The sequence below is a fragment of the Leptonychotes weddellii genome, chromosome 1 (assembly GCF_054177405.1).
Source record: "Leptonychotes weddellii isolate Sample4059 chromosome 1, ASM5417740v2, whole genome shotgun sequence".
Taxonomy (NCBI): domain Eukaryota; kingdom Metazoa; phylum Chordata; class Mammalia; order Carnivora; family Phocidae; genus Leptonychotes; species Leptonychotes weddellii.
This window is the reverse complement of record NC_138369.1, coordinates 144,748,420-144,766,896: the sequence shown is the minus strand read 5'-3', so window position 1 is coordinate 144,766,896 and position 18,477 is coordinate 144,748,420. Positions and strand designations below refer to the sequence as shown.

General features: G+C 40.1%; 1 protein-coding gene across 1 annotated transcript; it reads left to right on the top strand.

The window, feature by feature from the left end:
* Positions 1 to 15,894: 15,894 nt before the first annotated feature.
* Positions 15,895 to 17,178, top strand: CCDC54 (coiled-coil domain containing 54). Its single transcript, XM_006730699.3, has one exon. The coding sequence runs from the start codon at positions 16,111 to 16,113 to the stop codon at positions 17,092 to 17,094; it is 984 nt and encodes a 327-aa protein (XP_006730762.2). The 5' UTR covers positions 15,895 to 16,110; the 3' UTR covers positions 17,095 to 17,178.
* The last annotated feature ends 1,299 nt before the right edge of the window (positions 17,179 to 18,477 follow it).

The following is an 18,477-nucleotide window of genomic DNA, read 5'->3' as shown; positions in this document are numbered from 1 at the left end:
TCTCGAAGAAGTAAATATTTAATTTAAATGGTTAATAACCAAATAGTGGATAACAATCAAGTGATTTCTTTAAAAGCTTCAAGCTTAATAAGCATATAAAAGTGGGTTTACATTATGAATGTGGTATATAATAGAATATCGAACATTTAATATAACAGGGGGCATTTTTTTTAAAATTCAGAAACCTGAAAGTTAATTAAATCCTCCTTCTGACTCCTAAGGTATACCTTTTCTAATACTGGAATTGGAGTGGAATTAAGATATCAGTGAGTCTAGTCCCTTCATTTTCCTGAAGATCACCAGGAAGCCCAAGAAGTGAGGTGTGTTTCCTTACAGAAATAAGTTTAACAGTGACTGACGGCACAGAAGTAGAGCCTTCTGCTGATGAGCTCCCCACCACCTTACCCCGGCAGACTCCAGGCAGTCAGACTTGCATTGGACAAGCCCTCCTAAGGCCACTCAGAGAGAGAGGCTCTCCCTCCCTCAGTACAAGGACGAGGTTGTCTCTTTATTGCCATAAATAATGGAGAAGCAAACAAATCCAGTAGGCCCAGATCTTAAAACATGAGAAAGAATGCCTTCCTCCTACTTTTTTTTTTTTTTTTAAATCATGACCCTACTAGGAGACCCTTGTGCTCTCACCAGTTGAGGGGAGTAGGGATGAGTTATGACTGTTTGAGACGGGGCATCTGTGGATTGATGTTCTGCAGCAGCCTTCCCTTTTCCTCAGCATATCCCCAGGAAGAGCCAATGTTGATGGGGTCATTGTAGAGCAGGAGACAGAACAAGAGTCAGGGGACAAACTTCAACTCCCACCCTCTACTCCCCAAACCTCTGGTTCATGAGCACTTAAGACAGAGACGAAATGTGGCCATGCCGCAGGAACAGCAAAGAAACTAAAAGGAGTTTGGTGAAGTTTGTTTCACCTTCTGGACAGATAGGAAAGAAAAATTTGAGGTTGTCTTGAAACATTTCTCCCTCTCTCCTTTTGTTCCTCAAAATCGGTTTAGACTCTCTGGCAGCATGAGCCATCTTCCAGCCCACCCTCGCCCCTCTGCCCCGGGGTCAGTTGATTTTGCCGAAGGAAGAGACACCACCAAGAGAACAAGCTAGCAGCAGACTTCTGGCTTTCCCTCTTTCTTAAAGTGGGATCGACAATTTTATTTATTTATTTTCAAAAATTTTTTAAGCAGGCTCCACACCCAGCATGGAGCTCAATGTGGGGATTGAACTCATGACCCTGAGATCAAGACCTGAGCTAAGATCAAGGGTCAGATGCTTAACTGACTGAGCCACCCAGGAACCCCCATATCAACAATTTTAAAAAGAAATGTCATTGCAAAGAAACATCAAGAACTAGATCTTACGGGATCAAAATGGCATAGGTTGAATTAAAAATGAAAAGAGAAATTTAGAGACTAGATAAAAAGGGAAAAGATGAGGTCATCAGTAACAGACTGACTTTTTTTTTTTTACTTCTTTTTAAATTGCTCTATCTCGAACAGCAAAATGCTGGGTTACTGAGTTTACTGATTCATCAAAAATATGCTTTTTATGACACAGCACTAAGTACACCACAGATGATTATTAAACATTTATCAAATGCTTATGATGGGCCAGGTACTCTATTGCTTCTCATATAAATTTTCTCATTTAATTTCATCCCCTCAACAACTCTGTGAAGTACTACCATTCCTATATCAAAGGAAACGGGCATAGAAAAAAATTTTTAAAGCTTTTATTTATTTAATTGACAGAGAGAAAGAACACAAGTAGGGAGAACATAAGGGGGAGTGAGAAAGGGAGAAGCGGGCTCCCTGCTCGGCCTTGATCCCAGGACCCCAGGATCATGACCTGAGCTGAAGGCAGACACTTAATAACTGAGCCACCCAGGTGCCCAGGAGCATAGAAAATTTTAAGAAACTGTTCGCCACACCTATACCTGGCAATTTCAGGTCACTCTTCACGATGCTCTATTAAAAAATCAGATCGGGGCACTTGGTGGCTCAGTCGGTTGAGCATCAGACTCTTGGTTTAGGCTTAGGTCATGATCTCATGGGTTGTGGGATTGAGCCCAGCCTCAGGCTCCAGGCTCTGTCAGGGGTCTGCTTGAACATTCTCTCCCTCTACCCCTCCCACCACTCATGTGCACTCTCTCTCTCTCTCTCTCAAATAAATAAATAAATAAATAATCAAGTCAGTATGGTTTTTCTCATGTTTGCAGTGAAAAGGAAGAAACAAAAAAGATGTCCAGTCATATCTAAATTACAAACCCTGCACCTAAAATCAAAATTTCAAATTCATAGGCTTCTCATCAAATGCAGTCCACTCTAAATAGGCTTTACCCTGGGCTTCTCCAAAACAGTAAGCTCAGTAATGTCATCCAAATTTGTAATGACTAAAAATGAGCCTGTTTTGTTGGGTGTATGAGAAGGTGAATAAATTATGCTGTTTTTCCTCTCCCAGTTTCCACAATTGAAATAGGCCGAGGAGTACAGCAAATCAAAGATAAAAATATTACCCTTTTGATGGATGTGGCATAAATGTGCGGTGACCACAGTCTTCCTTAAAACCCAGTATCAGAATCAGATTGATTCTCCCCGCTTCAGCCCCACCCCACTCCCTGATATGGGTGGGGAGGAGGCCAAGGAGGAACAGAGTCAGCCCTTGTTGGGCTCATGGCACAGAGAACAGAATGAAGAGCTCTCAGCAAGTGGGCAAACCCCAAAGACAAAGGAAAAGAGGAAGGAGATAAGTAAAGTCTCCTCTGAGGGGATGGAGGGAGGACAGGAGTAACATGCTGATTATTTGATTATTGCCCCTCCTGGTGGAAGCATGTAGTCTCAGAACACACACACACACACACACACACACACACATGCTCTGTGACTGGACTCTCTCTCACTCTCTTCATTTTGAACATGTTGGGTTTCAGGTACTTCACTCTGTGATCATTTTATTCATAACAATCAGTAGGGAATGAAAAGTGAAATGACAGAGTCCTGCTGTGGGTAAAGTCCACAGTTTAAGAGGGGAACACTTGTCAATTGCATTAGATGTATAAGAAAGACAAATATATGTACAGCCATGTAAACGATATAGACAGAAAAAACAAAATGCTCACCAGTGACTCGGGATTTAATTAAATAATAGCTACTGGTTAAATGTCATCTCTGAACAAAGGAAAGCTACCGCTGACTCACTCCACTGCAGCAATGACCATGCAGGTAGGGAGCCCACGCGTTCAGGTAGGAAGAGGTGGGAGGAAGCCAGGAAAGAGGCAGGGTGGAGACGAAGCCGCTTCAGTGTTGGACACTTGTAAATTGACTCAAAGAGGAGAGGGTAAAAGTCCAAGTTCAAAATGACTCGGGGCCACCTGAGTGGCTCAGCTGTTAAGTGTCTGCCTTCGGCTCAGATCATGATCCCGGGGTCCTGGGATCAAGCCCTGCATTGGGCTCCCTGCTCCGTAGGAAACCTGCTTCTCCCTCTCCCACTCCCCCTGCTTGTGTTCCCTCTCTCGCTGTGTCTCTGTCAAATAAATAAATAAAACCTTAAATAAATAAATAAATAAATAAATAAATTAATTAATTAATTAAAATGACTCAGTTGTCCCACAAAGGCTTTCCTTCTCTCCTCCCACTGTGGGAAGTTAGGTGCAGTGCTCAGGGGACAATTGCAATCGAGGAGGCACAGTGAAGCCCAGGGAGGCTACTCCTCTATTATGGGGGGAGGTGGGTGGAAGAGCCCAATTCTCCCTTTGGAATCACCCCTCCCAAGGTCTAGTGGTAAGGCCCATCAGAATTTCATAAGAAAATACTGGATAGATCACTTCTGTTGTTTCTTAGTTCCTGAGCAATCAAATTAAGTATTTAATCTTGCAGCTTTGGCCCCCCAATAACTCATAAAACACCTGCCATGTTCCTCACTGATCACTAGAGATACCTGGACCAGCAGACAACGTTCCCCTTGGGGTCACTTCACGTCAAAGGCACAGGTGGAACTCCAGCCCTGGGTTGATGCCATTGCTCTTGACTCAAGCTCCTCACTTGAAATGAGACACAAAGCACTATAACTGTAGCTATATAGATATATTTATATTATAGAAAGCGTATAGATAGATAGATAGACAGATACACCCTATCTATACTATACATATATACTGTATATGTATATATACGTTGGAGAACAATGAAGAACAGGGAAGAACAAAACATGTAGGGCCCCTGATGTCATGGTGTGTATAGCCTAGAGGACCCTTCTTATTTTCATCCAACCAGGTATCACTCATTCTTTTTTTGGAGAGAGAGAGCGAAAGAGCATGTGTGTGAGTGGGGGTGGGGGGAGGGGCAGAGGGAGAGAGTCTTAAGCAGACTCCACACTGAGCAAGGAGTCTGGCAGAGCTGGATCCCACAACCCTGAGATCATGACCTGAGCCAAAATCAAGAGTCACTCCCTTAACCAACTGAGCCACCCAGGTGTCCAAACCTCACTCATTCTTAAAAGTCCTCACTGGAAACATCCCCAAGCCACTGCATTCCATGGACCTCTCCTTTCTTTGATTCCCAAATAATCAATTGCCTTTACTCTCTTCATTCCACCTATTCTAAGTTCTTGAACCAAACCACCTAAAGGTCCCAGGCCCCCTAGAAGCAAAACATCCATAAACAAATACTGGAGCCTGAATTATCCTTCTTCTCATACTGTCAGGAATTTTAACCTGGTATAATTAACATAGCATTTATAGTGTCCATAAGTGCCTTTGGGGGCGGGGAGAGAGGATAGAGATCTAAGAATTGCCTAAAATTATACGCAAAATTGTATGTGTGTGCTGTTTCTGGAAGAACCATGCAAAGCTTTCATAGAATTCTCAAAGGGATACTGAAGCCAAAAAAGTTAAGCTCCTCTGTTTTGCAAGGTTTTAAGTAATTATGTCACTTTTTCAATCATTGCAATCAGCCTGGGCATCCGTTCTACTTCAGCTCTCATTTCTAATAACAAAAAAATGTCACTTCCAGAAATATTTTTTTTTCTTTTTAAGTGCTATTAAAAAACTTAAACGTGGGCGCCTGGGTGGCTCAGTTGGTTAAGCGACTGCCTTCGGCTCAGGTCATGATCCTGGAGTCCCGGGATCGAGTCCCGCATCGGGCTCTCTGCTCGGCGGGGAGTCTGCTTCTCCCTCCGACCCTCCCCCCTTTCTCTCAGTCTCTCTCTCTCAAATAAATAAATAAAATCTTTAAAAAAAAAAAAAAACTTAAACGTAAAGTCCAATGGAGGTTCTGATAAAGATTTTTTACCTATTTTAATATGTAAATTGCCCAAGGGCTTAAGCCAGCTTGCTATCATTTTACACTAAATGGTGAAGAAGAAAACTTGTGCACTTAATAGAATGGTGGTAATTAATTCTCACAGGCTACATCGAGAATCATAACCATTAGTTTAAAAATGAAGCTGAAAATTATTGAAATATGTGTCTAATAGAACTCCCTCGTCACTCTCCATTTCTGTCATTTGAGCCTGAACCTTACATGAAGACTACTAGGAAAAAGACTTCAAATTTCCAGAAAAAGATGGCACTCAAAAAAAGTCAAATTCTCAGTCTTACAGCTAACCATTCCTAAATGTATTTTACCCTCTAGTTGGCTTTGGGGTAACAGAAACAGCTGTAGCAGCTATTCACATGGGGGGGCTCAATACATATTTAAAACAATGAATGAATACTTGTCATTGATCACAGCTGTAAAAACCTAGGTAAAGAAGGAAGAGGGGAAAAAAACGTTCAGTTTTATGATTGCCTTTTGGGCATTTTCTAGTTTGTGTGTAATCAGAATGTGCAGGGAGAAATAATATATTTGGAATAAGATCTTTGTAATCCAAACCCTTCCAGGAGAAAGGATGCATACAGCTTTAAAGAGAGAGAGGAAATGATTCTAAAATCAAAGTTCCTGAAGAAAAAACTCTACAGAAACAATGCGTAATAATAATAACAATAGGGGCGCCTGGGTGGCTCTGTCGGTTAAGCATCTGCCTTCAGCTCAGGTCATGATCCCAGGGTCCTGCGATCGCCGAGCCCCGTGTCTGGCTCCCTGCTGGGTGGGGAGTCTGCTTCTCCCTCTCCCTCTGCCTCTCTCCCCCGCTTGTGCTCTCTCAAATAAATAAATAAATAATAGCTTACAGTTCTTAAGAGGTATACGTAAATTAAGAACTCAGATGCAACAAACATTTCCATGTCAACCCTTGTGGCATTCCTTCAATATCAGCACATGACTATCACTATTCTCCTTGTACAGATGAAATAGGATGGAAGGGGATATGCCCCAGACAGACAGAGAGCAGACTCATAACAGAAGGAAAAGTAGAGCCATGGGGTAAATACACATTCACTTCACACAGATATTGGTGCAAATTCCCTCAGAAACATAAAATGCCATGATAATAGATGTCTTGCAAGGTGACAACTATTAAGAAAAGCCAGTGCAATTTTTCACATTACAATCTTGGAAACTTTAAATTAAGAAAGAAGATAGCTCCTTAGATTTTGTAGCCCAAATCCTATAAAACATCATTACAGTTGAAAACCCAAGCACTAAAACAGTTTTTCTTCAAATTAAGGCTCTACTAACATATTAACATGCCCAAATATGACAAGGCAGCCAACTACACAGCATTCATAATTAGAAATGGAAAAACTCATGTTCTTCCATTTTTGTACTTTATGACTTCTGGCTTTGTTTACATTCCAAATCCTCATTTCCTTTGTGATCACTAGGTAGTCCATATCTTTTAATTTGCGGCGTTCCCTAAATGAAGTACAGGGCATTTCAGGAACAAGACAGCGGGTTAATCCTGAGCTGCTCCCACCACTTCATGGTTTCCAAAAAGATCCGCTAAATGATATAAGTTCAACGAAACAGAGGTGTTTAAATAGACTCACCCACTGAACTGATTCAGCAATTCCATTAAAGAAAGGAGGTGAATAGTTAAGCAAAAACACTTCTCTTTTGCTTTCTCTTCCTTTTCCTGGCCATTTATTTTTATGGTTACATCAATTGTGCACATCAGGACTTATAAAGCACAGTAAAAAGAGAGTCAGTCATAAGCTAAAGGGGGCAGAGGTTTAAAGGTAATATCGCAGAAGCGAAACCAAGAGGTTAAGTTGAGAATTACAGAAACCGAGCAACCTTATATAATAGATCAGGGAAAGCCAAGCATAACAGAAAGAACTAGAGGAAGATGACAGGGAGGAGTGATAGTACCTAAGATACTAATGTGCCCCCAGGGTTCTGGGACTAAATGGTGAAGGGTATGTCTAGATAAGCTAGAGAGAGCTCATTGTAAACTTGGAGTTCAGAGTATAAGATGACACGAATATAGAAATAAGTGCCTGAGCACCCAAGTCAATAATGAATGCATTTGTAGGCATCCCGCAGGGGCTTGGAGAATACGCTGATTACCTGAGGTTCCCCAGAGGCCTGAAAGAAATAATATGTAGTATGGAGTTGGGGGGGTGGGTGGTGGAGGGGGGGGAGTATGCCAGGTACCTTAGTCACCTAGAGCATCAGTGCCATTAACACTGCCCTGTTACCATCATTACAGGGCTCTCTCTCTCCTCTGTGCCATAGCTGTTTCCGGGTTCATAATTATCTCCATCTACCTGATCTCAATTTACCTCTCCTGCCATTTAACTGCTTCAGGTCTTTGGGGAAGCAATTATTAAACTCCTATCCCCAAATTGCTAAATGATCCCTCAAGAACCGAGAAAAGTTATCATAGATTCTCTTTATGAGACGAGCAATGTGTTCTACAGCCCTTGATAGAAATAGGCTCAGGAGAGACCCAACGTACCTTGACAATCACCCACAAGTACATTCCATTCATTCACTGAATAAAGAAGTATTGAGCACCAACCGTATGTTAGGCTTTGTGACACTGGGGGTACAGAGTTGGAAAGTAAGTCTCTCCTCTCAAGGAGCTCACAGATGGGAGGAGAGAGAGGCACACACCAACATTAACAATACGATAGGTCAATCACTGCTAGGTCGGGACCCAGAACATGTAGGTGGGGCGGGGGAGGGAGGGTAGTGGACAGGGGGCACTGGTAAGACTACAGGGAGAATCTGAACAGGCAGGACAAGGAAAGTATTACCTGGATGTCCCCTAAAGGATGAGTAGAAGTTTGACTGGGTGATAAATAGATGGAGGCCATTGTAGAATGAAACCATACAATTTTAGTTGTAGTGAAAAATTAAATTATTACTACCAAATATTATGTAAGAGAAAATTATCATTCCATCATTTCTTCAAAGGTTTTCTTCTTATTTTTTGGCATCTATTTTCATATGCTTAAAGTATCATCATGCACATTTACTGACACCACAGAGTGGAAGTGGTCCTCTCACTGCAGGGTGCCATATCGAGGTCACTGGACTTCATTACTTCCTTCAGCTGACAGTGTGGCATCACTGCCTCAAGATTCTGCCTGCCTTATAAACACTACACCTTTGCTTTCCTCTCCATCCCTGCCTTGCTTCAGTGCAATAGTTCTAATGTCAATTTCATTATCTTCTAGTCCTCATGTCTAGAAAAGAAAGAAAAGTAGAATAAGAAGATGACTTCACTTTTGGGTCCATCATAACTACTTGTATAACACCAGATTTGAGCTCTCTGATGAACACCTTCTTATCCCCTTGGGTCAGCCACCCAGATCAAATTTGAAAGACTTCCTGTGGACACCTGGGTGGTTCAGTTGGTTAAGCATCTGCCTTTGGCTCAGGTCATGATTCCACGTCCTGGGATAGAGTCCTGCATCGGGCTCCTTGCTCAGCGGGGAGCCTGCTTCTCCCTCTGCCTGCCACTCCCCTTGCTTGTTCTCTCTTTCTCACACAAATAAATAAATAAAATCTTAAAAACAAAAACAAAAACTAAAACCTTCCTGGTTTCTGTTCCCTCAATCTGTCATCTCACTCGGCACATGAAAGGTGTTATCAGGTGGGAAAGCTCAGATTCTTGTAAATCTGGCCCTCAAATTTTGTGGGGGAAATAAAAGACCTTCAATAATTTTTTTTTATGATCACAATCCTTAAGAATACATAAGCAAAGGTACATGACTATGGGTGTTACATAAAGGTTATAAATCATGTCCGATTGCTAGCAAGATAGCTAGAATTCTACCCCATTCTCTCTTCCTCAAGAAAGCATATTAAAAAGGATGTCAATTAGGGGCGCCTGGGTGACTCAGTCGCTTAAGCGTCTGCCTTCGTCTGAGGTCATGATCCCAGGGTCCTGGGATCGAGCCCCACATCGGGCTCTCTGCTCAGCGGGAAGCCTGCTTCTCCCTCTCCCACTCCCCCTGCTTGTGTTCCCTCTCTTACTGTGTCTCTCTCTGTCAAATAAATAAATAAAATCTTTAAAAAAAAAAAGGATGTCAATTAAAGTAATTTTATATAGATAATCTTGACTCCACCATAATTAATTTATAGTTTGCTTACTCAAAAACACCATATTTTATTTTAGTTTTATTTAGTGAGTCATCACTTACATATAACACCCATGCTCATCATAACAAATGCCCTCCTTAATACCCATCACCCATTTAGCCCATTCCCCACCCACCTCCCTCCATCAACTCTCAGTTTGTTCTCTATCATTAAGACTCTCTTATGGTTTGCTTCCCTTTCTCTCTCTTTTTTTTTCCTTTCCATATGTTCATCTGTTTTGTTTCTTAAATTCCACATATGAGTGAAATCTTTTGGTATTTGTCTTTCTCTGACTGACTTACTTTGCTTAGCATAATACACTCTAGCTCCATCCATGTCATTGTAAATGGCAAGATTTCCTTCTTTTTGATGGCTGAGTATTATTCCATTGTATATATATAGCACCTTTTCTTTATCCATTCATCAGCCAATGGACATTTGGGCTCTTTCCATAGTTTAGCTATTGTTGATAGTGCTACAAACATTGCAGTGCATGTATCCCTTCAAATCTGTATTTTTGTGTCCCCTGGGTAAATACCTAGTAGTGTGATTGCTAGATCGTAGGGTAGTTCTATTTTTAACATTTAACATAACTTCCATACTGTTTTCCAGAGTGGTTGCACCAGTTTTCATTCCCACCAACAGTGTAAGAGGGTTCCCCTTCCTCTGCATCCTCACCAACATCTGTTGTTTCCTGTGTTGTTAATTTTAGCCATTCTGACAGGTGTGAGGTGGTATCTCATCATGGTTTTGATTTGGATTTCCCTGATGACCAGTGATGTTGAGCATCTTTTCATGTGCCTATTAGCCATCTGTAAGTCTTCTTTGGAAATAGGTCTATTCATGTCTTCTGCCCATTTCTTAACTGGATTATTTAAAAACACCAGCATTTTAAATATTAATAATATTATCTATTAGTAAAGTCATCTCTCTAATGGTTCTTCAATGCCAGTCTGCCTGACACCATAGCTGGTTGTACCACCCATACTAGGAGAGAGAATGCTGGTTTGCCTGGCTCCGTTTGCTACATCCTGGTGTCCTTCTAATCCAAATGCTTGAACTGCATGGTATACTGAGTGGTGAGCTGCACATGCTTTATGCCTTGGTCATACAGATGGTGGAATGGCCTCTTGGTTGAATGAGTAAATGAAAGGTAGAGTAAGAGATTGAGAGAGAGTAGAGCTAAAGCTTAAAACTCTTAACCATTTCTTGCTGTCATTTGAAAGAAGAGTGGAGAATGAGGTGGTCCAAAAGGAGGAGGAAAAGGGTTTACAAATATTAAGCACTTTAATCCTCAAAATCATTCTATGAAATAGGTGCTGTTATTATCTCATATTACATGCTTGTAAAATGCTGGTAACTTGACTGAGAGTACAGGGCTAGCAAACAGGACAGCCTTGACTTCTAGCCTTTTCTGGCCCCAAATACAATTCCTGTAAAAGCCTGTCTCCTGGAGGACATTTTTTTCTCTGTATGAATCCACCATTAGGCTCCAGTCTGCCAAGTTATTTTACTCCTAAATGTCTCCAGACCTCTGGCAAGAATCCAAAGAGAGGGAGTCAGCTCATCTCCCATTTTCATTCCCCCTTTTTTTTTTTTTTTTAAGATTTATTTATTCCAGGGTGCCTGGGTGGCTCAGTTGGTTGGGTGTCTGCCTTCGGCTCAGGTCATGATCCCGGGGTCCTGGGATCAAGTCCCGCATCGGGCTCCCTGCTCTGCGTGGAGCCTGCTTCTCCCTCTCCCACTCCCCCTGCTTGTGTTCCCTCTCTTGCTGTGTCTCTCTCTGTCAAATAAATAAATAAAATCTTTAAAAAAAAAATTTATTCCAGAGGGAGAGAGAGAGAGCATGAGGGAGCGAATCCTCAAGCAGACTCCCCGTTGAGCGTGAAGCCCTATGCAGGGCTCAATCCCACAACCCATGAGATCATGACCTAAGCCAAAACCAAGAGTCTGGCGCTCAACCCACTGAGCCAACCAGGCACTTCTCATTCACTTTTTGACTACTCTCACAACTTCACCCAAATCAATAGGCTTATATCCTTCCCACTACAGCTTTCTACTGTTTAACAAGCCTCCCGTAGGCTGAGGTTCCTTTCATTAACATTGATAACTAAAGGGGCGCCTCGGTGGTTCATTTAGTTAAGCGGCCTACTCTTGATTTCTGTTCAGGTCATCATCTCAGGGTCATGGGATTGAGCCCAACATCTCGCTCCAAGCTCAGTGCAGAATCTGCTTGAGATTTTCTCTCTCCCTGTCCCTCTGCCCCTTCCCTGGCTTGCACTCACACACTTACTCTCTCTGTCTCTAAAATTAAAAAAAAAAAAAATAAGTAAGTAATTAGAAACCCAAATAGGTTTATGTTTGTGTCAAGTCTACTAATTTGTTTTATAAAAATAATCAATACACATGAATATTTTTAGTTGAAAATTTTATTCTATTGTTCTTTATTATAGTTAGTATACTATTACTACAATAGGTCAAGAAAAACCTGTAGATGTTAATTTTTAGTTATTCGAATTAGAGATAGCTCAATTTCTAAAGTCTTTACAAGTTTCTGTTTCAAGTAGCTTTGCTAAATAATAACCAACTAAATATTTAGTGTTTTCATACTGCTAAACAAATAAACATTTAATCAAAATGTCTTCTGTAACTATATAATGTAATTTTTCTAAAAAAGAAAATGTCTGGGACGCCTGGGGGGCTCATTCGGTTAAGTGTCCAACTCTTGATTTTGGCTCAGGTCATAATCTCAGGGTTGTGAGATTGAACCCCACATTGGGCTCGATGCTGGGCAGGGAGCCTGCTTGAGATTCTCTCTCTCCCTCTCCCTTTGCCCCTCCCCCACGCTCTCTCTTTCTAAAAACAAACAAACAAACAAAAAGGAAATGTCCATCACTTTCTGAGTTTGTAAATACACATTTTTATCATGATTATGTGGCAGTAGAAGTTCTGGACTCTAAAACCAGAATGTAAGGATTTAAAATTAGACTGCCCATTTTTTAGCAAAAAGGAAAATTACTTGATTTCTCTGAACTTCAGTTAAATAAACTAATATTTAAAACAGTGTCTGGTATGCACCCAATGAGACTTAGCTGTTATTAACCCAAAGGGAGTATTTACTACAAGCAATCCTTCTAAATTTAATTGGGAATTCTTGTAAAGTGAGAATACCTCATCTATAAATTTCCTCCAACTGTAATGAAATTTTAATACTAAATTTAACAATAAAGATGATATAACAGTACACTCTGGAGATCTTTAATTAAACATTCTTTGTTTCAATCTTGCAGCTTTCTTTTAGTGTTCTGAGACCATTTTTTTTTCCTTTCCAGCCTCAAATATTTTCATTGGCCTTTGAAAACTTCACAGGCACAAAGCACTGTGTCTGTAGTGCTTTATGGATAGAATGCCCTTGGCCAAGGTAAACAGGACAGCTTTGAATGCTACCTTTACTTGCTCCAAATATCATGTCTGTGATAGTTTGTTTCCAGTAGAACATTTTTCCTCAGCAAGAGTTTGGAAAGGTTTCTAGAAGTTTTGGTAAGGTTACTAAACAAGGATTCAAAGATAAGACAGCACAGCAAAATCCCAGATATCACTGATGAACCAAAATTCTTAAATTACTTTTGCCTAAATTCAGATTTATACCAAAATCTAGGTCAAAGCTGGTCTTGCAATTAAGCATAAATAGGAGAAAGAGTGATTTAGGAGGGAGTTAGAACTGACATTGATCCAAGAAGGAATATCTTCTTTAGTAGAGTGGGGCTGTACTGTAGGAGACCTGATTATCAAGTCATTTAATTCCAAAACGTTTATTGCTATGTGACCAAAGAATGTAATGAAGTTTTTACCTTAATATATAAAATAGACAAAATATTTACTATTTTAAAGAGTTTGGATTTCAAGTACTGTTATTTAGAAAAATCTATAAAGGGGCACCTGGGTGGCTCAGTTAAGTGTCTGCCTTCGGCTCAGGTCATGATCCCAGGGTCCTGGGATCGAGTCCTGCATTGGGCTCCCTGCTCAGCGGGGAGCCTGCTTCTCCCTCTCCCTCTGCCCCTCCCCCTGCTCATGCTCTCTCTCTAGCTCTGCACTCTTTCTCTCAAATAAATAAAATCTTTTAAAAAATCTATAAAGAGAAACATAAGAGATGTATAATATTTTAAAATTCTAAGACAGTTGTTTTCAAAGTATGGCATACAATGGACCATGAGAGCAAAAAATTTCAAAAATAGTATTAAGGCACCATTTGCCTTTTTCACTGTGTTGACATTTGCATTTCGCAAATTGCATTGCAAAAGCAATGGTGTGAAACTGTCAGTACCTTAACACAAACCAAAGCAGCAGTACTAAATTGTGTTAATAGTGACTCAGTTTTTCACCCCCACTCAATCAAAGAAAAGAATAAAAGAAAAAGCCAGCTTACCTCCAGAATGCCTTGATAAAGCAGTAAAAATGTTAAATTTATTAAATCTCAACCCTTCAGTATTTTAGTATTATGTGTGATGTAATGGGAAGTACACATAAAGCACTTCTACTGTTTACCAAAGGATAATAATTGTCTCCAAGAAAGGTACTTATTTGAGTTACAAACTGAACTAGCTGCTTTTTTCATGGAACATCATTTTTACTTGAAAGAAAAACTGACGGCAAACTATAATATTCATATCTGGGTATCTGGCATTTTTGCAAAAAAAAAAAAGGAAATGTAGGGAGCTTGTGACTTCATGAAAAACAATCAACAAGCTTAATAAATTTCAAGCTTTTGGGCGCCTGGGTGGCTCAGTTGGTTAAGCGACTGCCTTCGGCTCAGGTCATGATCCTGGAGTCCCGGGATCGAGTCCCGCATCGGGCTCCCTGCTCGGCAGGGAGTCTGCTTCTCCCTCTGACCTCTTCCCTCTCATGCTCTCTGTCTCTCATTCTCTCTCTCTCAAATAAATAAATAAAATCTTAAAAAAATAAATAAATAAATAAATTTCAAGCTTTTCAAGCTAGTATTAAAATTTTGGAAAGTTTTATCTGCCACTATGAGCTTGGCCTCTTTCCAACACTCAAAGATTTTTCTGGTGAGATTGGTGGTAATATTAATGAATATGATATTTTGATATTATATAACAAAATCAGTTACTGTTGGAAGATCTGCATAAATCATTTTCCAAATGACCAATGCATGTTATTACACATACATTTAAAATGGGTGATAGACCAATGAATTTTAATGTAACAGTATTGACCTGGTCTAAGATTACACATGACAACTAACTTCTAAACAATTATCATTTGTCAAATTTTGGCAGAGTAGCAAAGAATAAAATCTTCCATTATTCGAAAAGGTTATTAAAATACTTTCTCCTTTCCACTTACATATTTCTATGAGGCCATATTTTCTTCATATCCTTCAACCAAAACAACATATCACAACAGAAATAATGCAGGAGCAGAGATGAGATTCTAGGTATTTTCTATTAATCCAGGTATTTAAAACATTTGCAAATATGTAAACATTTTTTTTCTTTTGGAAAATATAATTATTTTTCATAAAAAGGTGTCATTTATTTTAAGATGTAATAAGTTTGTTTATTTTAATAAATTGATATCTTAAGACTTTCTTAGTTTTAATTTCTAATATGGAATATCAATGAACATAACCTACATTTAAAAAAAAGGTCTGGGGGCGCCTGGGTGGCTCAGTTGGTTAAGCGACTGCCTTCGGCTCAGGTCATGATCCTGGAGTCCCGGGATCGAGTCCCGCATCGGGCTCCCTGCTCGGCAGGGAGTCCGCTTCTCCCTCTGACCCTCCTCCCTCTCATACTCTCTGTCTCTCATTCTCTCCATCTCAAATAAATAAATAAAATCTTTAAAAAAAAATTATAAAAAAAATAAAAATAAAAAAAAGGTCTGTGTTCCTCGATTTTTATGAGTGAAAAGTGTCCTGTGAGCAAAACTTTTGAAAGTTATAGCCCTATGGTTAAATGTACTCTTTTTTTTTTTTTTTTAAGTAGGCTCCATGCCCAGTGTGGAACCCAATGCAGGGCTTGAACTCACAACCCTGAGATCAAGATCTGAGCTGAGATCAAGAGTCAGACACTTGGGGCGCCTGGGTGGCTCAGTTGTTAAGCATCTGCCTTTGGCTCAGGTCATGATCCCAGGGTCCTGGGATTGAGCCCGACATCAGGCTCCTTGCTCAGCAGGGAGCCTGCTTCTCCTTCTCCCTCTGCCCCTCCCCCTGCTTGTGTTCCCTCTCTCGATGTCTCTCTGTCTGTCAAATAAATAAATAAAATCTTAAAAAAAAAAAAAAGAGTCAGACACTTAACCAGCTGAGCCACTGAGGCACCCCTGGTTAAATGTATTTCAAGCCAGCAACCATTGTGACATCAGCACCAGGTCAATGATTACCATATAAAGGATTCCATGCAGTTAACCATTTTTTCACAGAGCTCTCCAGTTGGACCGCCCCATAAGGAGCTAACCACCCAAGAGTGCCTACTTTTGCCCTTGATGTTCTCCACAGGGCATTCTATGATGTTATCAAGAAAGACATCCAACAAATAGTAAGAAAAAGACCATTTCATTCTGATACTGCTTCTTTCTTTGATTTTGAACAGGTTTCCCATCACCCTACCTCTTGTTTTGAAAGATGTACAAACTTCAAACCAAAAGGGTAAAAGCTGCTGCTGGGCAGCTGTGGACTTCAAATCTCTCCAGGATCAGACAATCTTTTAAAAATGTTTACCATACATGTAAGAACCGGCACCCAGATTCAACTAGACATCCAACTATGACTTCCTATGATTGTGATAAAGAAGTTATCAGTACTGATGAAGAAATGAATCTTATAGCAACGATCCAAGATATTAAAACCACCCAAATTGAACTCCTCAGCCAAATGACTGATATTGTCAGTGTAGTATCCAAAATCCAGGAAAAGATTGATTTTTATCAGAAGCAAATGGAGGTACTGGAAACCAGAATGAATGTTAATGAAGTTAAACGATGCACAACAACTAAAGATACCTTCTCTATGAAAGAAGACATTGCTACTTTAAAGAAGGTGACAGAACTGGAAAACCAGAATTCTTGCTCCAGCATACACTGTTTAGAAGTTCTGGAAGGAGAAAGGGATAAAGAGATCATAGAACAACTTCACAAACTCCTACAACCAGAAACTCTGAAGAACACATCGGCTTCTACAGACTATGGACTCTCTTCAGCAGAACCAGAAAAAGTGCCTAGTTATCCTGAGGCCACTGATCATCTTGAGGACAAAACAATTTCTCCCAAAATTAAAACTGTGGAAAAAAGTAACCATCAAAATGCATTAAGAAGCTTTAAAAAAGCAAAGTCAAATATTTATGTTTACCCAGACTTTAGTACATGGATCAAGCTAACTTTTGTCCCTGGAGGAAAGTGGAGATTTTTCCTCAGTGCTACCGAGTTAGAGGAATTCATCCAGTGGCTTCTTTCTAGGCCAACCACCCCTCCTGAGGAACCACAACTTGTAACCCGGAGATACTGTCCATTCACTAGGTCTATTGCAAGTTTGACCACATTCTGTCTCTCTGTTTTCAACTATATTTACTGTCTTTTTGGTTTCTCAAAAGAGGAAGTAACTCGACTATAGAGTTATTTTCTGCTTTGACACAAAATAAATGTGAACTGGTTGTTCCAAGCATTGACACATCTTGGTGGTGGTTGTGAAGTCCTTGGTAGTTTGCTCGCTGTGGGCTTACTGTCTATGAAATTTTTATGTCTCAGGTAAGTTAAGATAGATCATCCCATTGGACAACCGCGATGCATTTTCTGTCAGTATTCTTGTTTTCTTAAAGGCAATTCATGAGGACTCACCCAGTGCCCATGTCATAGATAATTGGAAGGAAGGAGTTAAGGGGTCAAGGGAATGAAGAACACATTTAGTAGTCCCCACATCAGTTTCCCATGCCCTCTTGTCTTTTTTCTTTTTTTTTTTTTAAGATTTTTATTCATCAGCAGGGGGAGCAACAGGCAGAAAGGAAGGCAGACACTGAACCAACCTGAGCTATCCCCCGGCATCCCCTATGTCCTCTTGTTTTAGTGGCCTTTGTAGATAAGATCTGTGATACCAGAGACAGACTTCACTAACAAAATTTTAAACAACATACAGTGAAAAAGATACCCACTCTCAGAGCTACTAAAGTTAGAGTTATGAAAATAAAGGTCATTGAAAGGACAAGTTACTGCCAGGAAAATATTCATTGCAAAAATTGGATTTTTTTTCTTTCAACTTTAGCTTCATCTCCATCGAACAATTAAAGGGGGATGTTTCTGCTCAGTGAAATAAGCCAAGCAGAGAAAGACAATTATCATATAGTTTCACTCATATGTGGAATATAAGGAATAGCGTGGAGGATACAGGGGAAGGGAGGGAAAACTGAATGGGAAGAAATTAGAAAGGGAGACAAACCATGAGAGACTTTCAACTCTGGGAAACAAACTGAGGGTTGCAGAAGGGAGGGGGGTGATCAGGTGATGGGTATTAAGGAGGGCACATACTGTAATGAGCATTGGGTGTTATATGCAACTAATGAATCATTGAGCACTACATCAAAAACTAATGCTCTACTATATATGTTGGCTAATTGAACTTAATAAAAAAATAAAGGCGGATCTTACTGGATATTTTTTACATTTTCATGAAATGAGACAAAATACCATGTCTTGTAGGTTTGATACAGAGGAAAAGAGAAAATCTAAAAAGGCATGCGTGAACCAAGTTACATCTCAACACTATGCTACCACGAATTCTTATATGACAAGGTCTTTTTCGGCATGAGCCCTACACTACATATCCAGGGTGGGCTTCATTTTGGGATATAATGGGTTATTGCCATCATGATGTAATTTTTCTAACTATCATGCAGAATAGCTGCAAAAACATGTCTCCCTCACCACTTAACTCAGGAAATGAAATCTTCTACCAATAGAGAATCCTGTGCTGTTACACTACAAGTATTCTTGGGTAAGTGTA